The 25,546-nt window shown below is 44.0% G+C and overlaps 1 protein-coding gene across 3 annotated transcripts in view; it reads right to left on the bottom strand.

Moving 5' to 3' along the window:
- Positions 1-25,546, bottom strand: part of rorb (RAR-related orphan receptor B) — a 347,074-nt gene that overhangs the window by 98,220 nt on the left and 223,308 nt on the right. For 2 of the 3 annotated variants that reach the window (XM_085986234.1, XM_085986226.1), the window contains exons 3-5: positions 17,206-17,347; positions 12,545-12,961; positions 11,633-11,695 (exon numbers count right to left, since the gene is read on the bottom strand). In XM_085986234.1, coding sequence (XP_085842360.1) covers positions 11,633-11,695; positions 12,545-12,961; positions 17,206-17,347 — 622 coding nt within the window. The remainder of the gene's footprint in view (positions 1-11,632; positions 11,696-12,544; positions 12,962-17,205; positions 17,348-25,546) is intronic. The other variant, XM_085986244.1, reaches the window with a different exon arrangement.

Below are 25,546 nucleotides of genomic sequence, written 5' to 3' on the forward strand. Positions count from 1 at the left end.
ATCCACAAGACGAGGGATTCTCTCCGTGGTCAGTTCCATCTACGACCCTCTTGGATTCCTGGCACCACTCATTCTGCCGGTGAAGCTGATCCTACGAGAGCTGTGTAGAGACAAGAGAGGATGGGATGAAGATATCCCAGAAGGTCAAGCTCAGAGATGGCTCAGATGGTTGACAGATTTGCAACAACTTTCTAGCTTCAATGTCAGCAGATGCATAAAACCTGTGAGTTTTGGAGTTACAAAGACGGCTCAACTACATCATTTCTCGGACGCCAGTGAGGACGGCTATGGCATGGCTACTTACCTCTTGCTGACAAATCAAAAGGGCCAGAAACATTGTTCCTTCCTCATGGGGAAATCCAGGGTGGCTCCGCTGAAGCAGGTCACCATCCCGAGACTGGAGTTGACGGCAGCGGTTGTTCCAGTTAAAGCTGACCAGGTGATGCGGAAAGAGTTACAGCTCCCATTAGAAGAATCTGTCCTCTGGACGGATAGCACGACGGTGCTGAAGTATATAGAGAATGAGAAGATATGCTTCAAGACCTTCGTAGGAAACAGAATCTCATCCATTAGGGAAGCTACACAACCATCTCAATGGAGGTATGTAAACACCTCATTAAACCCAGCAGATCAAGCCTCACGGGGATTGAAGGCCGAAAACTTCATGAGGAGTGAAACTTGGATACAAAGCCCTAGTTATCTGCTGGAAACAGAGAGATCATGGCCAGAAAGACCAGATATGTCAAGTCAGATTGCTGAAGACGACGTCGAAGTCAAGAGATCAGTCACAGCAAATCTCATAACTACGAAAGAGAACTTCGACACAGTGAACAAGCTTGTTAACCATTTCTCAGGATGGCACCAGTTGAGGAAAGCAGTTGCATGGTTTCTAAGGTTGAAAGAGTTGCTGCTACACCTGAGTGGTAAGAGAAAAGAGTGTCGAGCCACTATCCATCAGTCTGAAAGTAACCCTGATAAGCAGAGAATGCTTCTACAGCAATATATGCACCAGCACAAGACCACATTGGGTAAGAATTCATTGACCGTGGAGGATTTGGTCAAGGCTGAGATGGAAATAGTTTGCTTCAGTTAAAGACAAAGATATCCAGAAGAAATCGAAGCTTTACAGCGAAATACTCCAATCAAGAAAGGTAGTCATATCTACAAGCTGGACCCTACACTCCAAGATGGAGTACTGAGGGTGGGAGGGCGACTGAACAAATCTGCTATGCCAGAGGAGGCCAAGCATCCTGCTATCCTTTCTAAGGACCTCCGGGTTGCTACTCTCATTCTTCAGCATATACACCAGAGTATTGGACACAGTGGGAGGAACCATGTGCTTGTGAAGCTAAGACAAAGATACTGGATTCCAGGAGCTAATTCTGTAATAAGAAAAATACTCTCTGAATGCATTGTTTGCAGACGGTTACACGACCCTGGAAAGACCGATCACAAAGCTCTGCCTGCTACAAGAAGCAGCGTGAAAGGTTCCTGAAGGAAAAAAGTGGACATTTATATTGTAAATATGTTGAACTCATTAGTTTATGACTCTTAAGAATGTTTGAGTAATTGATATGCTTCATGTGCCTAGTCAATTAGGGGCCGGAATGTAAGAGTGATGAAAGTTTAAGAAAGAAAATACTTTAAAATATTGATTAAATAGTATAATAGTTAATTTACCTGACTGACTTATTTTATTGAGAAACCCCCTATTTTCTTGTTCCAGTAGTATAGTCTGAGATACCCCCTTTATTCTTGCTACAATGGTACAGTCCTTAAGCTTGTCACATGGTATCCAGCCATTTTACAGTTCAAGCTCCACGAGGCTAGAGAGAAGGTAAAGGCTTTGATGGCTGGAGCAATACAGTTTTTGACCGTGTTCGTTTAAACGTGTTTTGCTTTGTAATTCTGTTTGTAAGGTGTTACAGTAAACAGTTTAAAGACAAAGTTACGTTTTGGAACGTTTTATTTCGACACGCGTCTACTCGTTGTTAAAAGCCTCAAAGCTCAGTGGCTGCATGTTTGGAAATTACGAAGCGCCACTACAACGAGATTAGCACAAATCATGTGGTGGTGCATGAAGACAAATATTTTTTGGGCTTCCTTCCTAAGTAGCAATAATGACTGGGTTTGGATGTCAAACAACCTCACCACCCAATGAAATTTATGTCAGGCCCTCAGCAGGCCAGAAGCATGCAAAACTCGAGCCAATAAGATTGCTGCCCCACATTACACAATTTCCATGGAACAATGCTTTGTGCCGACAACATTTTCAGGGCTACTGTCTTGCCCCTTCTCTTTCTTTGATGGCTGAATGACGAAGTATTCACAATGTTCAAACAATCTTTCTACATTACAGACAAAATAATTACTTATTTCGGGGACTGCTGTTCAATGGAAAGTCAATTATTCTGTACAAAAAGAAAAAAAAATAGAACATTACAATGATTACAGACTACTCTGCAGTAGGTTAATCATTTGATCCCACTGTGATGGTAAATTACTATTTTTCCATGATCCATTATTATTCCATTATTAGTAAGGACTGTGTCATAAATGGACAAGGTTTAAAATAATGCAACAATGTAAAAAGAATGAAGCAGCTGCTGTATTATCTATATTATCTAATTTACTAACCCAAAGGCAGCTGCAAATTTCTCCCACTCCCACGCAAAATGTTTTTCTATTTACTTCTCCTTCAGGTTTCTTGCCTGCATCCTTGATCACAAGGGGAAGTTTGATCCAGCACTGTGGACCTCTCACACAGAAAACATCATCATGGAACATAAGAGAATAAGTTAGGTACCGCACAAGATCATCCATCACTTCTAGCTTGTCTCATTACTTAGAGTTAGACTCACCCAGATTACTTTTACTTCCCTTCGACCGTGTCGTTGTACACATCTCCCTATTCTCTGTTGAATCAACAATCTGTCCATTTTACTTTTTAATGGCTCGTGTTTTCCGATCGGAGGCTTCCTGCTTGCGGAGGCCTCCGATCTGGAAACAACCTACGCCCTTACCGGAGGGCTCTGGCGGTCCAGACATTTCCACTCCTGGGCCTCTGCTCTACGAAATGTGCAGGGCCCAGGTATCCCAGGAGCGCATGCGGTTCGCAAGCGTCCCTAGGATCACATGGGCCATGGGGAACCAATGAAAGAAGGGAATCTCCCTTCATATTTTTGACAGGTCTCTCAGCTTAGACCCGTCAAAAGTATGAATGGGGATCACTAAAAAAAACACATCAAAACATTAAATAAATGTTAAAAAAAATCACGTTTTTAAAATTAGTTAAAATTACATTAAATTAAATATTTTAAACAAAAATTAAATTTTTTGAAAAAAAATTAATGTTTTTTACATGGCTAAAAATAAATTTACCTTTTTTAAAAGTATTTTTTAAATTATAAATGAGTGAAAAAATATATATATTTTTTTACTTTTTTAAACTCTTATGCTGGTAAAAGCAGGCAGGCGTAAGGTTTTTAAGGAATTTCAGCGGGCGGAGGTTCTGCAGAAAGCGGAACTCTCCACCCGTAGAGACCCTTCTCCAGGGCAGGCGCAGGATCTGTCAAGAGGATTCGCATGCCTGAAACTGGCACTTGCGAGGTCCCTACGCATGTGTACACAGCTCATACACACCCGTAGGGATCGGAAAATATGAGCCAATATTTTTATTGAGTCTGCAGTGGCTGTGCTAGGTGGTAGTCTATTTGACAAGCGAAGTCTAAGGGCAAATTCGGTACTTCTTGCATTATATTGAGTTTAAGATTTACTTAGTTTGAATTATTCCTTGAGTTATTGTCTCCTATGTCAACATAAAGAATTTCTCCCTGCTTGTCACATACATTCCTGTCCAGATTTTAAATACATTAATCATGTCCACTATTCTTTTTCCAATGAGAAGGCATTTAGTTCTCTTAGCTTCACTATGTTTTTTCCCTCTTCTAATGTTGTCTCTTTCTTGAAGACAGTGACTCATTGGTCTACAGGCACTAGCAGGTTCACCTAAGTAGGAGTTTGAACAGAGAACGCTGGAAGAATATTCAACCTTTGGGAACATCACAGCTGAGTCTTACACTATCCTCACCTATATCCACACACAGTAAGGAAGTTACTGGATACCAATTGAAAGTGGAAACTGAAATTCGCTAATCCAGCACAGACCAAGGATTAAACCGGAACATTCCTAATCTGTGTGGGCCAGTACCCCACAACACACAGTGCATTTAGCAACTGAGCTAACAGGAGAGCTCGCTTTAGCCTCTCTTCATCGATTTAAAAAACAGATGAGAGCTATTGGAAGGAACCCCTCTCCCAACAGTTCTTTCTACCAGTCCAGTCCGGGATTAAACTCAAATCTCCCAAATAATTCTTTATTTTTTTTATTGCTCACAATAAGTAAGTTATCCTCTTTTAGGTGTCAATTCTTGCACAAATGGGGAAACACCTTCACTTAGCTTGGTGCTCCTCTCCCTCACCTTGACAGATTAGGCATTCCCTATATGGGAAAATCAAGTACTTAAAGCCATGTAGCAAAGTATTAGCTCAACATGCCAGTAAACATTAGTGGCCTTTTTAACCTGTCTGATTCTTACTGCATCGTTAGACAATAGGTGTAACAATTGAATTGTGACAACTGGTCTCTTAATTACAGATTATTATTCAAGTGGAAGCATTTGCTTAAAACGTGAGAGGGGAAAGAAGGCGGCGTTTTTGTTTCTCAGGTTAATTGTGAATGAATTTTCCTGCTCTTGCTGTGGGGAAGTACCTCCTCTAGGTTTGGCACTTCCTGGTAACACATTCAAGATGGATAATTCACAGACAAGGAGACAAGGAAGGAAAATGTGTATGTGCTGCTAGAGCAAGTGTCAGAGGTAGACTGAATGACAGAAAATGAGCTGCACAATTTGACTTATTGATAGGCAAATTAAAGTAATTATAGAAAATGCAGGAGGTATGTAGATAAAAATACCAAATATTGTTACAAGCTGGAGTGTAATTGAGGGCCTCAGCTGCCATCATAAACTGTAAGAGCTGTGATGAAATATGCCTTCATCCAAGGGCCCGAGATCAGGCACTCCTCGGTAGATTTTGCACGTTCGGCATGCCTAACTACATCCACACTGACAGGGGGGCGTCGTTCATGAGCGATGAACTGCGCCAATACCTGCTGTCGAAGGGGATAGCCACGAGTCGGACCACTAGTTATAACCCCCGGGGTAATGGGCAAGTGGAGAGGGAGAACGCGACAGTGTGGAAGGCGGTCACCTTAGCACTAAGGTCTAAAGGCCTCCCCACCTCCCGCTGGCAGGAGGTCCTCCCAGACGTACTCCACTCGATAAGGTCGCTACTGTGCACTGCTACTAACGCCACTCCTCACGAGAAGATGTTTGTTTTTCCCCGCAAATCAACCTCAGGAGTATCCCTACCCTCGTGGCTCTCCACCCCAGGGACAGTCCTGTTACGGAAGCATGTGAGGGGCCACAAAATGGATCCCCTCGTGGAGGCAGTACACCTACTCCACGCAAACCCACAGTACGCGTACGTCAAGCACGCCGACGGGCGTGAAGACACCGTGTCCATAAAGGACCTCGCCTCGGCAGGAAGCGACGACGACGACCCATCACCACCACCCCCAGAAGAACCTCCACCATCCCCAGAGGTATCCTCACCACCCCCAGAAGTACCTGCAACACCCCCAGCACATGGGTATGCCCAGGAGGGCACCACGGACTCCCGGTCGGAACCTGAGGTACTGTTGCGACGTTCAGGAAGGACTATCACCCCCCCGAACAGACTAAATCTGTAGAAGGGGTGAATGTGATGAAATATGCCTTCATCAGACCTGCTTGTATTTTACCTGCTTGTATTGTGTGAACCGCACCCTTTTGTTCCTATTGTGTGTATTGGCTACGCCCCTGTCTTTTGCCATATAAAGGTCTCAGGAGCTGTATGAGTCATTCACTACCAGACGAACCCGATGTGGGAAGACCTGCTATGCTGCTATGTTCTTAGTGATTAAAAGCCTTCAGTTGAATCCTTGTCTTTGAGTCATTGATGGCATATCAATAGCAAAGCACACACTATTTATTAATGTCATCTGTGTTATAGCTTTGAACAATCTCTGGGGTCCCTATAATTTTATCTGATACTATATATACACAAAGCATTTTTTGAATCTTATAAAATAATAAAAAGCAGCACAAATGGCTTCCCCAATGGTTCAGTGCTTAAAGGTATCTTGTGGTGTGGTTTCTGAGCCGTACAGCTAGAGAGGTTCCAGGATCAATCTCTGGTCTCTACTGAGATAGCTGATCTCAACAGGTATGGTGGCGCAGGAGTGACAGTTGGCCTCAGTGCACTTGAACAAATGAGGGAAAAATCATCAAGGATTCTCATGCTAATTGACTGCCTTTCGGATAGTCTTTGGATCATCTTTGAATGCATTCTACAACAAGTCACCATGGAGACAATAGATGCCTGTGACTGACAAGATTGTAGCTCAAATCGAAGGGAACAAATGAGTTCATAAACTGAGACAGCAAAACTCCAGTAGTTTAGAGATGTCATCTGATGTCGTTCAATTACAGCCTGCAGCTCATTTCCAGGAGTTACATATAGTTTAAAATGTTCCCTTTCTTCTCACCGTGACCTGGATACTGTCACCCATCTACTGCTTTTCTGTTTATTGAAATGAAAAAAAATAACAATACATGACAAGAACATAAGAACATAAGAATTAGGAGCAGCAGTAGGCCATACAGCCCTTCGAGCCTGCTCTGCCATTCAATAAGATCATGGCTGATCTTCGACCTCGACTCCACTTTCCTGCCTGATCCCCATATCCCTTGATTCCCAATGAGTCCAAAATTCTATCTATCTCAGCCTTGAATATACTCAATTATTCAGCCTCCACAGCCCTTTGGGGTAGAGAATTCCAAAGATTCACAACTCTGAGTGAAGAAATTCCTCCTCATCTCAGTCTTAAATGGCCGACCCCTTATCCTTATGGTTGGAAAAATTGTATCTGTCTATATGCTTTTTAGGACACTCAATTAATGACATACTATTGGGCTTTTATTTTAATCACCCACAAAATACACTAATGTTTCTAGGGAAAACTGATCAAAATTTGAAAATTATCCCTCTGAGAATACCAACAGTTAAAATATCTATTGGAGGTCACGCACACCTAATTGTCTATGGCCGGAATTTTTCTGGTGCTCAGCGGATGGGATCGGTGGTGGGTCGGCAGTTAAATGTGAATTGATTGACAGCGGATCGGGAACCCGGTCAAATCGTGCACACTTGCCTTTCCCAATGTTGGGTCTGTCAGTGCTGAGCAGACCCGACAGGCAGCAGTGGGGGAGCCAATTTAAATGATTAGTGGCTTGTTTACAGCCACTTAACAATGGTTTTAAACTTACCTTTTAAATTTGACAGTTCACCCACAGGTTTCACGCTGTTGCTAGACTACATCTGTGAAGCTGAGACGGGAGGTCAGTGGTCATTGAATCAGCTGATGAGTTGACAGCTTCAAATGCCAAGTAAAAGCTCTCACCTTACAGAGATATCTTCCCTTAGCCACAAGCTCTTCCTCACGACATTTCCACAACTGATTCACCATGCTGCAAGTCTTGACACCATTGACAGATCGCTTCTGTCATCTCAACTTCACCTGCCATCTATTCCATCAGCATGGGTGCCCCTTATACTCTCTCACCTTGGTCCTCAGAATCCCACCACGATCAGCTCCAACACCAGCAGCACCAGGCACACCAGCAGCACCAACACCACCAACAATCTCTGCAATCAACTGATGCTGCAAAATACACAGAGTGTCAGCACCCAACTACATTGCTGCCCAGGAGGCCAGGGATGGCCTCACCATGGCCAGATTTACTTCACTTGACACTGTACACCCTGGCTGCCACATGATGCACCAGGTTGGCACCACTCCACACCAACACCATAAAGCATCCCTACAATACCCAAGCCATTCCTTTCACACTCATCATCATTGCGGGGGGTACCGTTATGTCTCACCATTCACTGCAACTCACTAAGCCACTTCCAAGAATGCAAAGTGTTGAAAATAAAGGTTTCAATGTTTGAAACTACATTAACAGAAACTTTACATAGATAATACATAAAACACCCAAGTGCCTACCCTTGTGTGTTGTTAGTTGGTATGATTGCACTAGGATGAGGGTGAGTGTGAGGGGTGCCTAGTGAGATGGGGATGTGATAATATAGATAGACTGAGAGGGATGGGTGGAGGTCCAAGGTAAGTTGGTGTGATTAAGGGTGTGCAGGAGTAGGGTAGGGAAGGCAGAGTGATGGGGATGTAATGAGAGGCACAGCAGGATGAGGTTGAGTGTGGCTTTGTACTAAGATCATTGAGATCATTGAAACGTTTGCAGCACTGCACCCAGGTCCTCCTGACCACATCCCTGCTTGTGTCCTCCTCTGCAATGTGCAACCAGGCTGTGTTGATCTTCTGGCGAGGTCTCTTCCGCCCATGGGAAGGGAAGAGGACCTCCCTGCGTGCTATGACTCCCTCCATAAGAGTCATGGGAGAATTTGGATGCAGTCCTGTGCCTTTGTGCAGTCATTGTCAGTGTTTGCAGCACCTCAATGCTGTAGAACACTGACAGCACAAATGTCAAAATAAATTTAGACATGGTCCCTTTAAGGAAACCGGCTGATGACGCATCATCAAATTACATCACCAGACCCACTTTCTCTAATTGGCTGGGAAATGCGCTGGGCAGGCTTAACAAGCCCCATCAAGGGAAATTAATTTTGGACAGTGGGATGGAGCCAGCAGTGGGGTCAGGACCCGCCACCGACGTTGCCCGCCACAGACACACCAAGGTCAGCAAAATCACGGCCTATGTCTTATCAGGCTAAATGTTGGTACAAGAACAAAGGACAACCTCATGAGGCACGTCAATGTTAAAGGATAACAATGAATTTTAGATCTATGTTAAGGTGGCATTTTGCACTGCCATGTTGGTATGTATAGTTCTTAATTCTAGAAGGTAAACAATTGAGCTTCTTTCTAGCTTGAAATAGGGGGTAATGCTGTGAATTACTTGGTCAGAAATAGTGCCAGTCAGATACAGTATAGAGCATCCTTTCATAAATCCAATAATGTTTCCCAATTCTGACTGTGCATCTAATGAGTTTTGAGCTCTGGAAGCTGGATCAGTTCTAACTTTTCTGAATTGCAACCAATTCAGATGAAATTAAATGCTATTAATCCAAACTGCAAATCCAATCCAAAAAAGCACTTCTGATTTTTCAATCTGAAGTTTGACTTTGGACCAGCTGAACTTCATCCAATTAAATTTTAATGTTTATCTCTATCCTGCACTACATCAGAGTGACAGTCCTGATTCTGACGTATTTAGGGGCCGAGATTGACAACTGAATACCATTTAGTGCCACAGATTGACTTTTTGTGGTATGTTTTCCTCTCCCTCCCTATCTTTATTAGTTCTCCATCCAACCAAACTTCCTCTTTCAGGAAGATGCGTAGAATCTGGACTGAGGACTATCTCTTAATCAAATTGTAGTCAGTTATCAGGATATATGCTGCTACATAACAAGTCTGGTTCTATTAGTTTAACCCATGTTAAGATATCATGCTCCAAGCCTCACAGTCCTTTATTTAGAAGCCAGATATGATAACATTCACCCAACAAGTGCAGGTAAATTCATAGCAAAATACTGCAGATGCTGGAAATCCGAAATAACAACAGAAAATTCTGGAAAAACTCAGCAGGCCAGGCAACATCCGTGGAGAGAAATTAAGAGTCGACGTTTCGGGTGAACCCTTTTTCAAAACTGGAAAGGAAATAAAATAGATCGAAGGCAGGGCTGCGATAGAACAAAAGAGAAGTGAAGAGACATTAAGAGGTATTCAAAACCAGACGAGATGGTAATAGGACAGTGGAGACAAAAGACAGCTCAGATTAGGTGTGAAGTGTACTGGCAGAAAGAGAGACAGCTGCCAGGTGGGAGAGAGAAAAAAAAAGGAAGGGGGGGGGGGAAGGGAAGACACAAAACAAAGGGGTGGAAAAAAAAGTATAAGTAAAAATGTAATAGGGGCCGAGGTTATGATCTGAAATTGTTGAACTCGATATTGAGTCCGGAAGGCTGCAAAGTGCCTAATCGGAAGATGAGGTGCTGTTCCTCGCGTTTATGTTGAGCTTCCGTGGAACAATGCAAGAGGCCAAGGACGGTGAGGTCCGAGTGGGAATGGAGCGGTGAATTAAAATGACAGGCGACCGGAAGCTCGGGGTCACCCTTACGGACTGAATGGAGGTGTTCCACAAAACGGGCACCCAATCTGCGTTTGGTCTCCCCAATGTAGAGGAGACCGCATCGTGAGCAGTGAATACAGTATACTAGATTGCAAGAAGTACAAGTAAATCGCTGTTTCACCTGGAAGGGGTGTTTGGGGCCCTGGACAGTGGGAAGGGGGGAGGTATAGGGGCAGGTGTTACATCTCCTGCGCTTGCACGGGAAGGTGCCAGGCGAAGGGGAAGGGCTGTTGGGGGTGATAGAGGAGTGGACTAGGGTGTCTCGGAGGGAGCGGTCCCTACGGAATGCTGAAAGGGGAGGGGAGCGGAAGATGCGTTTGGTGGTGGGATCACTTTGGAGGTAGCGGAAATGGCGGAGGATGATCCACATGGCAGCTGTCTCCCATCCTGCCAGTACACTTCACACCTAATCTGAGCTGTCTTTTGTCTCCACTGTCCTATTACCATCTCGTCTGGTTTTGAATACCTCTTAATGTCTCTTCACTTCTCTTTTGTTCGATCGCAGCCCTGCCTTCGATCTATTTTATTTCCTTTCCAGTTTTGAAAAAGGGTTCACCCAAAACGTCGACTCTTAATTTCTCTCCACGGATGTTGCCTGGCCTGCTGAGTTTTTCCAGCATTTTCTGTTGTTATTTCAGGTAAATTCATATGTCTGTCAGTGCTGGGATTTTGATCCTCAAATGCTAGAAATTACTGTGGTTGGGTCTTTTTTTCCAGTTCTGGATTTGTTTTTTTAGAATTTGTTCCCAGGATGTGGACAACACTGGTCACGCCACATTTATTACCCATTCCTAGTTGCCCTGAGAATGTAATGGGACCACTTCAGAGGGCATTTTGAGTAAATCCCATATTGTGGGACTGGATCAGGTAAGGATGGCAGGTTCCCTTCCCTGAAGGAGATTAGTGAACTAATTAAGTTTTTACAACAATCAAACAGCTTTCATGGTCACTTCCTGGTGCTTGTCCAAAATGACTTAATTTATCAAATTCCAATTCACAACTTGCCATTGTGGGATATGAATTCTCAACCTCTGCAGTGCTAGTCTAGTAGGATAGCCACAAGGCTACCATACCCTGTTACCAGGCTGGCAATTCTCCAGCTAATGTTCATCAAGAGTCTCTTAGCGTCAATCAGAGAGAGAGAGAGAGAGAGAGACAGACAGACAGACAAAGATAGAAACAGGGAGAGGAGAAAGAGGCCTCCATTTCACTTGGCTTGGGTAAATTGAATCATAGGTTTCAGAAAGTTGAAAATGCAACATTTTAACAGTGTGCCATCTAAGATTGACACTTCTTACCAACTGAAGAAGAAAGAGGATAGGGCCATGCAGTGCCAGGATGCTTGTTTGAGCTTTTTGTTGCTGATGAAAAAACATTGAAAATTTTAATAACTAATGCCTCCACATCATACACACAGGAATAAGTGGGCAAATGGTCTTATAGGGCCAGAATTTTCTCTTTTGCACTTGGGTGTCAAATAATTGCTGGGTGGTGCATAGGGACAGAATTTGGGCGAGGAGGATGGTGCACCCATAGCGGAAAGCGCCCGATTTTCTGTCCAATGGATTTTCCGTCCACATGCTCCATTATTGGGAAAACAATTCTCCCTCCTCGGTTTTCCTCTGTGATGTCCACTCAGGCGATTATTCAATGCCCAAGAACAAAAGAGGAAAATCGACCTCACAGTTTTTGTGCCAATTAGCATTTTGGGTCAGTCCACTCAAAAACCAGACTACCTACTCCAAATCAAAAAGGTGCTAACCCCAGTACCACCAGTTTGTGAGACCGTGTACCAAAAGTTTCTGCCACGTGCATTTTACATGCAAATTTCTCAAATAATCTCCTCTATTGATCACTAATTGAATATCAGTGGCAAGCTTCATAACAACATCTGACTAACAATTTCTACAGTATCACAGTCATAGCCATACACCAGGTGATGATAAAAAACATATTCCTGAATGAAAAAGCAAAATACTGCAGATGCTGGAATTCTGAAATAAAAACAGAAAATGCTGGAAATACTCAGCAGGTTGGGCAGCATCTGTGGAGAGAGAAACAGAGTCCTGACGAAAGGCCATCGACCTGAAACATTAACTCTGAGTATTTACAGCATTTTCTGTTTTTATTTCAAATTCCTGAATGAATTGCACCTGCAACAATTGGAATTTCTTTTTATCAATGGATATGTTATTCCTTGCCATACCTACCTATTTCAGTCATTGTTACTCCAGGGGCCAGTTGACCATTTGTAAAAGAGCTATACGTAAACAAGTTTGGTACAGGTGTGAGTTCATAAATAGGCTCTTGTTTTATTTGCTTGATTCCAGCCATATCTATCCCGGACTGATCCGGTGACGGTTGTGCAGAATCTACACTGTAATATCCATTAGCTCCCTCAGATTGTACTTTTGGCAGATCAATTACATGTCCATTTGAGTAAGTGCCGCCAATTTCGTTATTCAGGTCTGTCAAGCCATTGCTGATGCTGTTTGTGTAGACGCGGGCAAGGGCCTCTGCCTCGCCGCTCTGCTGCTGCCGCTGCTCTTGCAGCCTCTGTTGGTGCTTCTGGACCTCGGCGTATAAACTGTCACGCTGCTTCTTGGACATTCTCCCAAATTTTACAGCTGTAAAAAGAGAAAAAAAGGGTTTCCCTTAAGTAAATTGAAACTGAAAGAATTTACTTTATTTCCAGATGTCATATTCTCACGAGAACTGTATATAAAATACATAGGGATGGGTAATGTGGTTCCCGGTGCAGTGTTACATAGAATTACATAGGATATACAGCACAGAAACAGGCCATTCAGCCAAACTGGTCCATGCCAGTGTTTATGCTCCACACGAGCCTCCTCCCACTCTACTTCATCTCAAGCCATCAGCATAACCTTCTATTCCCTTCTCCCTCATAAACTTATCTAGCTTCTCCTTAAATGCATCTATGCCATTCACCTCAACTACTTCATGTGGTAGCAAGTTCTACATTCTAGCCACTGGAACTACTGCTCTCCAGGTACTGCATGATAATTCGAGGTTAATTCATTAAAATAGACGCATGCCAATTCTGGTGCTTAGGGTATGAAACACTGGGAGTGCCACAGGGGTCAGGGCTAGAATGTTGGGTGCCAGCCGTTATAGAATGCTGCTAAATCACCTCAAGCACAAAGATCCCTTTCAATAATTGGCCACTGGAGGCTAAACAAATCCAGGGACATAAACACAGCGTGGCCCTTATACAAGGAGAAGGCTTTCCAGGAGAAAAAAGTTTAATGATAAAATTGGGGCTCTCCTTCGGTGCTCTGTTCTCAGGATGTGGTCAATGCTGGCAAGGCCACATTTATTGCCCATCCATAGTTGTCTATGGGACTTCTTGAAGCAACTGCTTGTGGTTCACTAGTTCACTTCAGAGAGCATTAAGAGTCAACCACAGAGTCGTGTTTAGGCCAGACTGGGTAGGGAATGGAAGATTTCCTTGACTGAAGAACATTAGTGAACCACTTAGGCCTTTATGACAATCAGACACCTTTTATGGTCCTTCTTTTTCCCCTGGTTGTTAGTCCACAAATTATCACATTTATGAAATGCAATTTGTTATGGTGGGATTTGAACTACTGAGCTGTGGGTTGCTAGTTCAATGCCATAACCACTAAACAACCAGATCTGATGTTGCCAACTGGCACTAAGCATATAGAAGATTGGGAAGCATTCAAAAGCCAGCAAAGAATAACTAAAAGATTAATTAAGAAAGGGAAGCTAGATTATGAAAGTAAACTAGCAAAAATATAAAAACAGATAGCAGGAGTTTCTACAGTTATATAAAAAGAAAAAGGGTGGCTAAAGTGAATGTTGGTCCCTTAGAGGACGAGACCGGGAAATTAGTGGTGGGGAACATGGAGATGGCAAAAACGCTGAACAAATATTTTGTATCAGTCTTTACAGTAGAGGACACTAATAATATCCCAACACTGGACAAACAGGGGGCTATGGGGGGGGGAGGAGCTAAACACGATCAAAATCACTAAGGAGGTGGTACTCGGTAAGATAATGGGACTAAAGGCGGATAAATCCCCTGGACCGGATGGCTTACATCCTAGGGTCTTGAGGGAAGTGGCGGTAGGGATTGTGGATGCATTAGCGGTAATTTTCCAAAACTCCCTGGATTCAGGAAAGGCCCCAGCAGATTGGAAAACTGCTAATGTAACGCCCTTATTTAAAAAGGGAAGTAGACAAAAGACTGGAAACTATAGACCAGTTAGCCTAACATCTGTGGTTGGTAAAATGTTGGAGTCCATTATTAAGGAAGCAGTAACAGGACATTTGGATAAGCATAATTTAATCGGACAGAGTCAGCATGGTTGTATGAAGGGGAAGTCATGTTTGACAAATTTGCTCGAATTCTTTGAGGATGTAACAAACAGGGTGGATAAAGGGGAACCAGTGGATGTGGTGTATTTGGACTTCCAAAAGGCATTTGACAAGGTGCCACACAAAAGATTACTGTGCAAGATAAAAAAATCACAGGATTGGGGGTGATATACTGGCATGGGTGGAAGGTTGGCTATCTAACAGAAAACAGAGAGTTGGGATAAATGGTTCATTCTCGGGTTGGCAATCAGTGACTAGTGGTGTTCCGCAGGGGTCAGTGCTGGGACCTCAACTCTTTACAATCTATATTAACGATTTGGAGGAAGGGACCGAGTGCCACGTATCCAAGTTTGCCGACGATACAACGATGGGAGGGAAAGCAGTGAGTGGGGAGGACATAAAAAACCTGCAAAAGGACATAGACAGGCTAAGTGAGTGGGCAGAAATTTGGCAGATGGAATATAATGTTGGAAAGTGTGAGGTTATGCACTTTGGCAGAAAAATCAAAGAGCAAGTTATTATCTAAATGGAGAGAAACTGCAAAGTGCTACAGTACAAAGGGATCTGGGGGTCCTGGTGCATGAAACACAGAAGGTTAGTATGCAGGTACAGCAGGTGATCAGGAAGGCCAATGGAATCTTGGTTTTTATTGCAAGGGGGATGGAGTATAAAAGCAGGGAAGTCTTGCTTCAGTTATACAGGGTACTGGTGAGGCCACACCTGGAATACTGCGTATAGTTTTGGTTTCCATATTTAAGAAAAGATATACTTGCTCTCGAGGCAGTTCAGAGAAAGTTCACCCGGTTGATTCTGGAGATGAGGGGGTTGACTTATGAGGAAAGGTTGAGTAGGTTGGGCCTCTACTCATTGGAATTCAGAAGAATGAGAGGCGATCTTATCGAAACATATAAGATTGTGAGGGGGCTTGATCGGGTGGATGCGGTGAGGATGTTTCCACTGATGGGTGAGACTAGAACTAGGGGGCATAATCTTAGAATAAGGGGCTGCCCTTTCAAAACTGAGATGAGGAGAAACTTCTTCACTCAGAGGGTAGTAAATCTATGGAATTTGCTACCTCAGAGAGCTGTGGAAGCTGCGACATTAAATAAATTTAAAACGGAGATAGACAGTTTCCTAGCTGATAAGGGAATTAGGGGTTACGGGGAGCGGGCAGGGAAGTGGACGTGAGTCTAGGTTCGGATCAGCCATGATCCTATTGAATGGTGGAGCAGGCCCGAGGGGCCGTATGGCCTACTCCTGCTCCTACTTCTTATGGTCTCATGTTTATGAAGCATCGTAATGAGCCTTGGACATAGTTGGTGCACAGGGTCCTAGTGCACTGGGTGCTTCCTGGCCTCATTGCCCTCTATATTCACACTGGATGTGATGAGGGCCTAGGCCTCCACACCTGATATTATAGGATCCTGGCACTTGAAGCACTGTGGCACTTCAGTCACTTTCCATCGCATTATTCACCCTTCAGACTGCAAGCACGTTTAGGGAAACACCTATCTCCTTGAGCAGATCCGTTTTTTTTTTCATTTTCAGCTCATGTTGACAATTTTATCCAAACACCCAAGTGTTGTTACCAATAAGTAAACTCATCAGTTGTATTTGCATTCCAGAGGTACCTGGAAGAGTAAACTTATTTGTAGATGACAGTTAGAATAATCAATAAATTTGTATTGTGACCAACATTCTTGCTAAGCTATGGTCTGGAGGTCCCGCGCAGGCCTCTCACTAGCTTTTATATGGAAGAAACCATGCATGAATAAAAATATGAATGGGCCGCGCAGCCAGTTAAAGGGACCGCGCACAAAAAAAAATAAGAGGGAACATTGATTGTGACGAATTCGGATACTAAAATTAAATGCTTTTGTGCATTTATTATAACTTAAAATATGGATTCTCAATAGATTGGTTAATCCTTTCTTGTTCCATTTGCAATACATCAGTGGTGGTATATGCTTATACCACCACTGACACTTTTCCTGATAACATGAAAATACGGGGAGAAAGTGTATCAAAATCATGTCCATCAAAACTTGATTTGCATTTCTGCAAAAAATATGCTACCAGCATCTTTTGCATAGATAACATTTCTTTACTGGGTTTCCAACTCATGCTCCATACAGTGACATGTATAGTACTAATGCTCAAAAAATGAGATTACTGTACTGGAGAAAATTTTTCTTTCCCTATTTTGACCCTATAATCATCAGTAAGCACTCAGAGGTTGGATGGCACAAAAGTCCATCTCAAAGCAGCCAACCCTCCCCCCCCTATATTGCACTAACAATGTACCTTAAATGTTAGCCGCAGAAGATCATTTTCTTACTGGTCTAGCATTATCTTTCCATTCACTATATTGTTATTTTGATCCTCTCCCAAATAGAGTGAGACCAGTGTCACTCAGTGTATAAATTCCAGAGAATCTCTGGAGAGAGGAAAATTCATGTTCTCTAACTAGGTTGATTTAGGATCTTAAAATTTCTCTTGCTCTTACCATCACGAGACATTCCAAGGGCAAGACACTTCTGCAGACGACAATGTTGACAACGATTCCGATTAGTTCGATCGATTAAACAGTTCCTCTGTCGAGGACAGGAGTAAGAGGCATTGTTCTGCTGACTCCTCCTAAAGAATCCCTAAAATAATAAGAGAGTTGTAGGTTATATTGCTTTTTTTGTTTATTGTGACTTTTCTTCCTTGAGTACCAATTTTGCTGTATGAAGTACTCGTTAGTTGATTTGTGGAAGCAATCATGTTAACTTGCTTTGGGGTTGAATGTTCTTTGAGTTAAAGTAAGTGCTTTAACAAATGGGTATTAACAATAAAAAGTGCTTATGAATCAGTTTTTATTCCACTGTTACTGATTTATACAAATGTTGGGAGAGATTCTGAGGCCTCTCAGCCGGTGGAAATGAGGCAGCAGTGCTTTGAAAATGGTGGGGTAAGAGTTACCGCCTCATTCCTACTGAAGGATTGGCTGAAACTATATTCCCAATTTTCTGCCTCTGGGTGACCTCCGAGTCATGCATTTTTAATATGCAAATCAGGATCCCAACTGCCATTCTAGGACTCTACTGGGCGATGAGAGTGGCATGCACATTCCACTCAGTTTCCGCTCAAGAGGAGCCCAGAAGGTAAGTTTTAATTTATTTTTGTGGGGCCAGGAAGAGCAGGAATGCTCCTCTGGGTTGTACAAAAACAACCTGGGCTATTTCCACACCGCTTTCTTCATTGAGAATGCTAGATATGATTAATAAAAACTCAAGAATATGCATTCATCTCCACATTTCCACTATTCAATCCTGACCTGCTGCCCTGCACAGAAACATTCCTTTAGTAAAAGAACCATTCGATTTGGTGGCATCCTTGACCATCTCCACCTGCAGCCATGTCTAACTGTGAATTCTATTCTGAACCAAATTTTAAACAGTGATTAAATACTGCGTCTACACTAAGCACCTACATGTGTTATGGCTGCAGTTTAGGAACCGTTTAACAGTTTTCAGAAGCAGGCTCAAGATAACAATTTCAATTTACTAGAAACCTGAGAGTGGTAGAACTACACTGAGAAGGAAAATTATGTCCAAGCAAAACGAATGCTAGGGTGACATAAGACATGAAAATAACGTGCAGAAAAAGACCATATGGTTCATTAAGCCTTCCTCACACAGTTGTGTTGCATGAAGCATGATATGCTTGGTTCAAATAGGCATCATCGTTGAGTTCCCAACTGCCTAGCTTTTGGCTTCCATTCGCCATGATACTTCAATTTTCTCAACTACTTCCTCACCATCGCCTTTGATACTCTTCTCCCTAGCAAAACCTTTATTCTCTCCCCTCCTGCTCATTGTCCCTGGTATGGCCCCCATTGGTCCTTCCTGAAGTCCTAGAGGCACAGACTGGTGCACAATAGGTTTAGCCAGCTATCATTATGGATGCTATTGAGCTTCACTCTCCTCTGCCAAAATCATTCATTATTCTAGGATCATAGAATCATAGAATCTTACAGCACAGAAGGAGGCCATTCTGTCCATCGTGCCTGCGCTGGCTCTTTGAAAAAGCTGTCCAAATTAGTCCCAGACCCAAGCTTTTTCCCCATAACCCTGCAAATGAGTCCTCTTCAAGTATATGTCCAATTGCCTTTTGAACGTTCCTATAGAATCTGATTCCACCACCTTTTCAGATCTTAACCACTCGCTGCGTAAAAAAGTTTTTTCTTACGTCGCCTTTGGTTCTTTTGCCAATCACCTTAAATCTGTGTCCTCTGGTTCTCGACCCTTCTGCCAATGGGAACAGTTTCCCTCTATCTACTCTGTCCTGACCCCTCATGATTTTGAACACCGCTATCAAATCTCCTCTCGACCTTCTCTGCTCCAAGGAGAACAACCCCAGGTTCTCCAGTCTAAAAATGTAACTGAAGTCCCGCATTCCTGAAATCATTCTCGTAAATCTTTTCTGCACCCTCTCTAATGCCTTCACATCCTTCCTAAAGTGTGGTGCAAAGAATTGGACACAGTACTCCAGTTGGGGCCGAACCAGTGTTTATACAGGTTCATCATAATTTCCACGCTTTTGTACTCTATACCTCTATTCAGGAAGCCCAGGATCCCGTAAGCCTTTTTAACTGCTTTCTCAAGCTGCCCTGCCACCTTCAACGATTTGTGCAGACATACCTCCAGGTCTCTCTGTTCATGCACCCACTTCAGGATTGTACTATTTAGTTTATATGTCCTCTCCTCAATTTTTCTACCAAAATTTATCACTTCACACTTTTCTGCGTTAAATTTCATCTGCCACGTGTCCGCCCATTTCACCAGCCTGTCTATGTCTTCCTGAAGTCTATCACTATCCTCCTCACTGTTCACTATACTTCCAAGTTTTGTGTCATCTGCAAATTTTGAAATTGTGCCCTGTACACCCACGTCCAAGTCATTAATATATATCAAGGAAAGCAGTGGTCCTAGAACTGACACCTGGGGAACACCACTGTATACCTTCCTCCAGTCCAAAAAACAACCGTTCGCCACTGCTCTCTGTTTCCTATCACTTAGCCAATTCCGTATCCAAGCTGCCACTGTCCCTTTTATTCCATGGGCTTCAACTTTGTTGGCAAGCCTATTATGTGGCACTTTGTCGAACGTCTTTTGGAAATCCATGTACACTATGTCAACTGCATTACTCTCATCAACCCTCTCTGTTACCTCATCAAAGAACTCAATCAAGTTAGTTAAACACGATTTGCCGCTAACAAATCCGTGCTGGCTTTCCTTAATTAATCCACACTTGTCCAAATGACTGTTAATTTTGTCCCTGACTATTGTTTCTAAAAGCTTCCCCACCACCGAGGTCAAACTGACTGGCCTGTAGTTGCCAGATTTATCTTTACACCCTTTTTTGAACAATGGTGTAACATTTGCAATTCTCCTGTCCTCTGGCACCACCCCCATATCTAAGGAGGATTAGAACATTATGGCCAGTACCTCTGCGATTTCCTCCCTCAATTTCCTCAGCATCCTAGGATGCATCCCATCCACCCCTGGTGACTTATCTACTTTAAGTACAGCCAGCCTTTCTAATACCTCCTCTTTATCAATTTTTATCCTATCAAGTACATCCACTACCTCCTCCTTTACTATGTCTGTGGCAGCATCCTCTTTCTTGGTGAAGACAGATGCAAAGTACTCATTTAGTACCTCATCCATACCCTCTGCCTCCATGCATAGGTCTCCTTTTTGGTCCCTAATCGGCCCCACCCCTCCTCTTATTACCCTTTTACTATTTTTATGCCTATCGAAGACTTTTGGATTACCTTTTATGTTGGCTGCCATTCTATTCTCATACCTTCTAATTGCCCCTCTTATTTTCAGTTACTCTTCTCCTCTGACCTTTCTATAAATAGCCTGATTCTCAGATGTATTTGCAACCTGACATCTGTCATACCCGCTCTTTTTCCGCTTTATCATATTCTCTATCTCTTTCGTCATCCAGGAAGCCCTGACTTTAGTTGCCCTGCCGTTCCCCCTAGTGGGAATGTACCTCAACTGTATCTGAACTATTTCCTCTTTAAAGGCAGCCCATTGTTCCATTACAGTTTTGCCTGCCAACCTTTGATTCCATTTTACCCGGGCCAGATCCGTTCTCTTCCCACTGAAATTGGTCTTCCCCCAGTTAAACATTTTTACTCTAGATTGCTCCCTGTCATTTTCCATAGCTAATCTAAACTACATGATACTATGATCACTGTTCCCTAAATGTTCACCTACTGACACTTGCTCCACTTGACCTATCTCATTCCCCAGAACCAGATCTAGCAATGCCTCCTCTGTGTGAAAGAAATTTTCCTCATTTCCCCTCTAGTTCCTTTGCCAATTATTTTAAATCTATGGCCTCTGTTTACCAACCCACTTGCCAGAGGAAACAGTTTCTCCCTACTTGCTCTATCAAAACCCCATCCATGAGAGCAGAAATAACCCACTGTTTATTTTCTCCATCTGCTGTTTCCCCCTTCCTCTTGCCCACAAGACCAACCCTCTCCCAGGCTCTCCCTGCCCAAAACCCTAATCCCTCATTTGTCTCTAATTTCTTTCCATTCCTCCCTGTTCTCCCAAAAAACCCATCCTTGACTCCTATGTCCTTGCAAATTACTGCCACAACTCCAATCTCCAGTTCCTCTCCACAGTCTTTGAATGTGTTTCACCACTCAAATTCATGGCCAGCTATCCCGTTTTGACATGGTCGACCACACCACACCACCTTCCTCCAACATCTCTCCTCCATTGTCCAGGTCAGTGGGACTGTCCTTACTTGGTTTCACTTATACTTATCTGATCATTGCCAGAGCATCTCCAGCAATGGCTTCTCTTTCAGCCACCACACTGTTACCTTCAGAATCCCCCAAGGATGTATGCTTCTCTCTGCTTCCTTATTGACATGTGACAACACCCACAGAGAGTGTCAGCTTCTATATAAAGTTGATGACATCCAGTTCTACCTGGTCACCACCTCTCTTTACTCCTCTACTGCCTTTGTGTTGTCAGACTGCGTGTCTGATACCCAGTCTTAGATGAGCTACAATATCTTCCAACAAAGCACCGGGAAGACAAATATCATTGTCTTCAGCTGCTACCACAAACTCCATATGCTTGCCAGCAATTCCAACACCCTTTCTGGCCACTGTCTAAAGCTGAACTGGACTGTTCACAACCTCAGCATTCTATTCAAACCCCATAACCTCTCCATAACAAAGACTGCCTTCTTTCACCTCTGTAACATCGGCCCTACTTCAGGGCATTTGCTGCTGAAACCCTTGTCCATGCCTTTGTCAGCTTCAGACTCGACTATTACAATGTACGATAGCAAAATACTGCAGATGTTGGAAATCCGAAATAACAACAGAAAATGCTGGAAAAACTCAGCAAGGGTCAAACCCGAAACGTCAACTCAAATTTCTCTCCACGGATGTTGCTTGACTTGCTGAGTTTTTCCAGCATTTTCTGTTGTTATTTCGACTATTACAATGCTCTGCTGGCTAGCTTCCCATCTTCCACCTTCCAAAAACATCACGTCATCCAAAACTATGCTGCCCATATCCAATCCTACAGGAAATCGTGCTCACCAATTAATCCTATCTTTGCTGACGTACATTGGCTCCCGATCCCCCAAAGCCTCAAATTTAAAACTGTTGTGTTTAATTCCCTTCATGAACCCACTCCTCCCCATCTCTGTTACCTCAGTAAACTGCTCTAACCCTACAACCTCCCCAAAACTCTCTGTTCCTCTGACTGACCTCTTGTGCATCCCTCCCTTCATCCCACCATTGCCAGTTGTTGCTTCAGCACCTAGGCCTCATGATCAAAAATTCCATCCCTAAACCTCTCCACCTCCTTTAAGACCATCCTTAAAACCCACCTATTTGCGCAAGCTTTTTATAACCCCATCTAATATCTCCTTCTTTGGTTTGCCGTACATTTTTCTGATTATGAAGTGCTTTGGGATGTTTTTCTCCATTAAAGGCATTATATAAATGCAAGTTGTGTTTTTTTAAAATTCGTTCCTGGGATGTGGGCGTCGCTGGCAAGGACAGCATTTATTGCCCATCCCTAGTTGCCCTTGAGAAGGTGGTGGTGGCTGCCTTCTTGAACCGCTGCAGTCTGTGTGGTGAAGGTGCTCCCACAGTGCTGTTAGGTAGGGAGTTCCAGGATTTTGACCCAGCGATGATGAAGGATCGGCGATATACTTCCAAGTCAGGATGGTGTGTGACTTGGAGGTGGTGGTGTTCCCATGCGCCTGCTGCCCTTGTCCTTTTAGGTGGAAGAGATCGTGGGTTTGGGAGGTGCTGCCGAAGAAGCCTTGGCGAGTTGCTGCAGTGCATCTTGTAGACGGTCCACACTGCAGCCTGTGGTGGAGGGAGTGAATGTTTAAGGTGGTGGCTGGGGTGCCAATAAAGCAGGCTGCTTTGTCTTGGATGGTGTCGAGTGTAATGTATATACCTTTAAGGGGGAAATATGTTTTACAGCTCATGTATACTGCAGTACCGGCAGTGACCACACCTGTATATAGCACTGAGTAGTAATCTGTACAGATCAGTTGCAGAGTGAGCCACGTTGAGTAAACACCTGTTGTACCGTTCTCCGCAGTCTGTGTCTTATTATACACGGACGCAACATTGGCGACGAGGCAGGTTCGAACCTACCTGCAACTCTGCATCACCTCCCGGGGATTCGTTCCTGGAGATCAGTGGATTGGAGGTCAAGGCCAGAGACTCGGGCGTCGACCACGGGCAACCACCCAGTCATCCAGCAGAGACTCGAGTATTGCGGGGGAGGCTGTCGAGAGCCAGGCTTGGCTTTCCAGTCGAGGTGGTCCAGCGAAACGGGCTGGCAATAGGTAGTGCGCAGACCCTTCCCGGACAGCGGCGGGCTAGAGCCCGACCGAGCGGCACAGCAAAGGGCCGAGCAGCATCGGCGGGGGAGAGAGAGAGAGGGCAGAGCGCACAGGGCGCAGCCGGTGTTCAGCGGCCGAGCAGCACTGGAGAGAGGGAGAGAGAGACAAGCAGAAACACGCGAGGCACCGCCATTGCCACGAGGACCGCCGAGAGCGGCGTTGGCAGCAGCGCAGGAGAAGCGCGCGAAACCTACAGGGCGTCGCCATTGCCACAAGAACTGCCGGGAGCGGCGTTGGCAGCAGCGGGGGAGGAAGGAAAGCGCGGGAGACGCCATTTTAAGCCATTGGGAGACGCCATTTTAAACCACACCCAAAATGCCGAAGAGTGGCAGTATCACCGCATTTGACAATGAAGTCGAAGATTGGACTACATATGTCGAACGAATAGAGGTGTACTGCAAGGCAAATGAGGTGTCTGATGACAAGAAAGCGTCGGTATTGTTAAATTTAATGGGTGCAAAGACGTATGGTTTATTACGAAATCTAGTAACCCCAACGAAGCCAATGGAAAAGAGTTTTGAAGACATAGTAACGATACTAAAGGAACATTTAAACCCCACACCGCTGCTGATAGCAGAAAGATTCAAGTTTCACAAACGGAACTAGCATAAGGATGAAAGCAATGCTGATTATTTAACAGAACTGCGCAAACTATCAAAACACTGCCAGTTTGGAGCGGGACTGGCAGATACCTTAAGGGACAAGTTTGTGTGTGGGCTTCAAAGTGAAGGAACCCAGAAACGGCTTTTATCTGAAAAGGACTTTACGCTGGAAAAGGCTTTCAGCATTGCGGTATCATATGAAGCAGCAGCACGGGGCGCTGCAGAGATACAACAGAGACCGCAAGAATATGGCACAAACGAAATGTCATATGGAACAGAGAAGTGCTATCGCTGCGGCAGAACAACACACGACCAGAATGATTGCTGGTTCAAAGACAAAGTGTGCAGACAGTGTGGAAAAGTAGGACACATAGCACGAGTCTGCAGGTCGGGAAAGAAAACCAGCAATAAGAAACCTACCAAAGGAAAGTACAAGAAGGTACATAAGATGACGGAGAATAGTTCAGACGAACGAAAGAGTGATAATGACTCCGAAAGCAGGGAACTGAGTTGTCTGAAACTACATAATGTGATCACAACGGAGGATCACCGAACCATTTGGGTCACTCTCAAGTTAGCAGGAGTCCAGGTAAAAATGGAATTGGACACAGGATCAGCCCTAACAGTCATAAACCGACGGGACTACGAGCGGCTATTCTCACACATACCCTTGAGTGACACAAAAATTATTTTGAAGATGTACACGGGGCAAAAAGTCTACCCCAAAGGAAAATTAAGGGTGACCGTTATATATAACGGTAAGGAAACACCAAAACTAGACCTGTATGTATTGCAAGATGGAGGACCACCATTACTGGGACGTGAATGGATCCGGAAAATACAACTGCATTGGCATTCCATACAGGCACTGACTGCGGCTGACAAAAAGGATGACGACGTCACACCTGGGCGACTGTCAAAGATCCTAACTGAAGTGAAAGAAGTGTTCCAGCAAGGACTCGGAACACTAAAAGGCATGACAGCGACGATTAAAATTGAAGAAAACGCAAGCCCCAAATTTTTTACAGCCAGACCTGTACCTTATGCGATCCGCCCAGCCGTCGAAGCAGAGCTGGAGAGTCTGGAACGTTCAGGTGTACTGTCCAAGGTAGACTGGAGCGAGTGGGCTACACCCATCGTCCCTGTGATGAAAAAGTCGTTGAGCAGCACGCCTGGGGAACCAAGGAAGGTTCGCATTTGTGGGGACTTTAAGGTAACAGTGAACCCGGTCCTTCACACCGTACAATATCCACTTCCGCGGATTGAAGATATTTTCGCCTCGCTATCTGG

The sequence above is a fragment of the Somniosus microcephalus genome, chromosome 1 (assembly GCF_052327205.1).
Source record: "Somniosus microcephalus isolate GS21.2 chromosome 1, FLI_Smic_1.0, whole genome shotgun sequence".
NCBI lineage: Eukaryota > Metazoa > Chordata > Chondrichthyes > Squaliformes > Somniosidae > Somniosus > Somniosus microcephalus.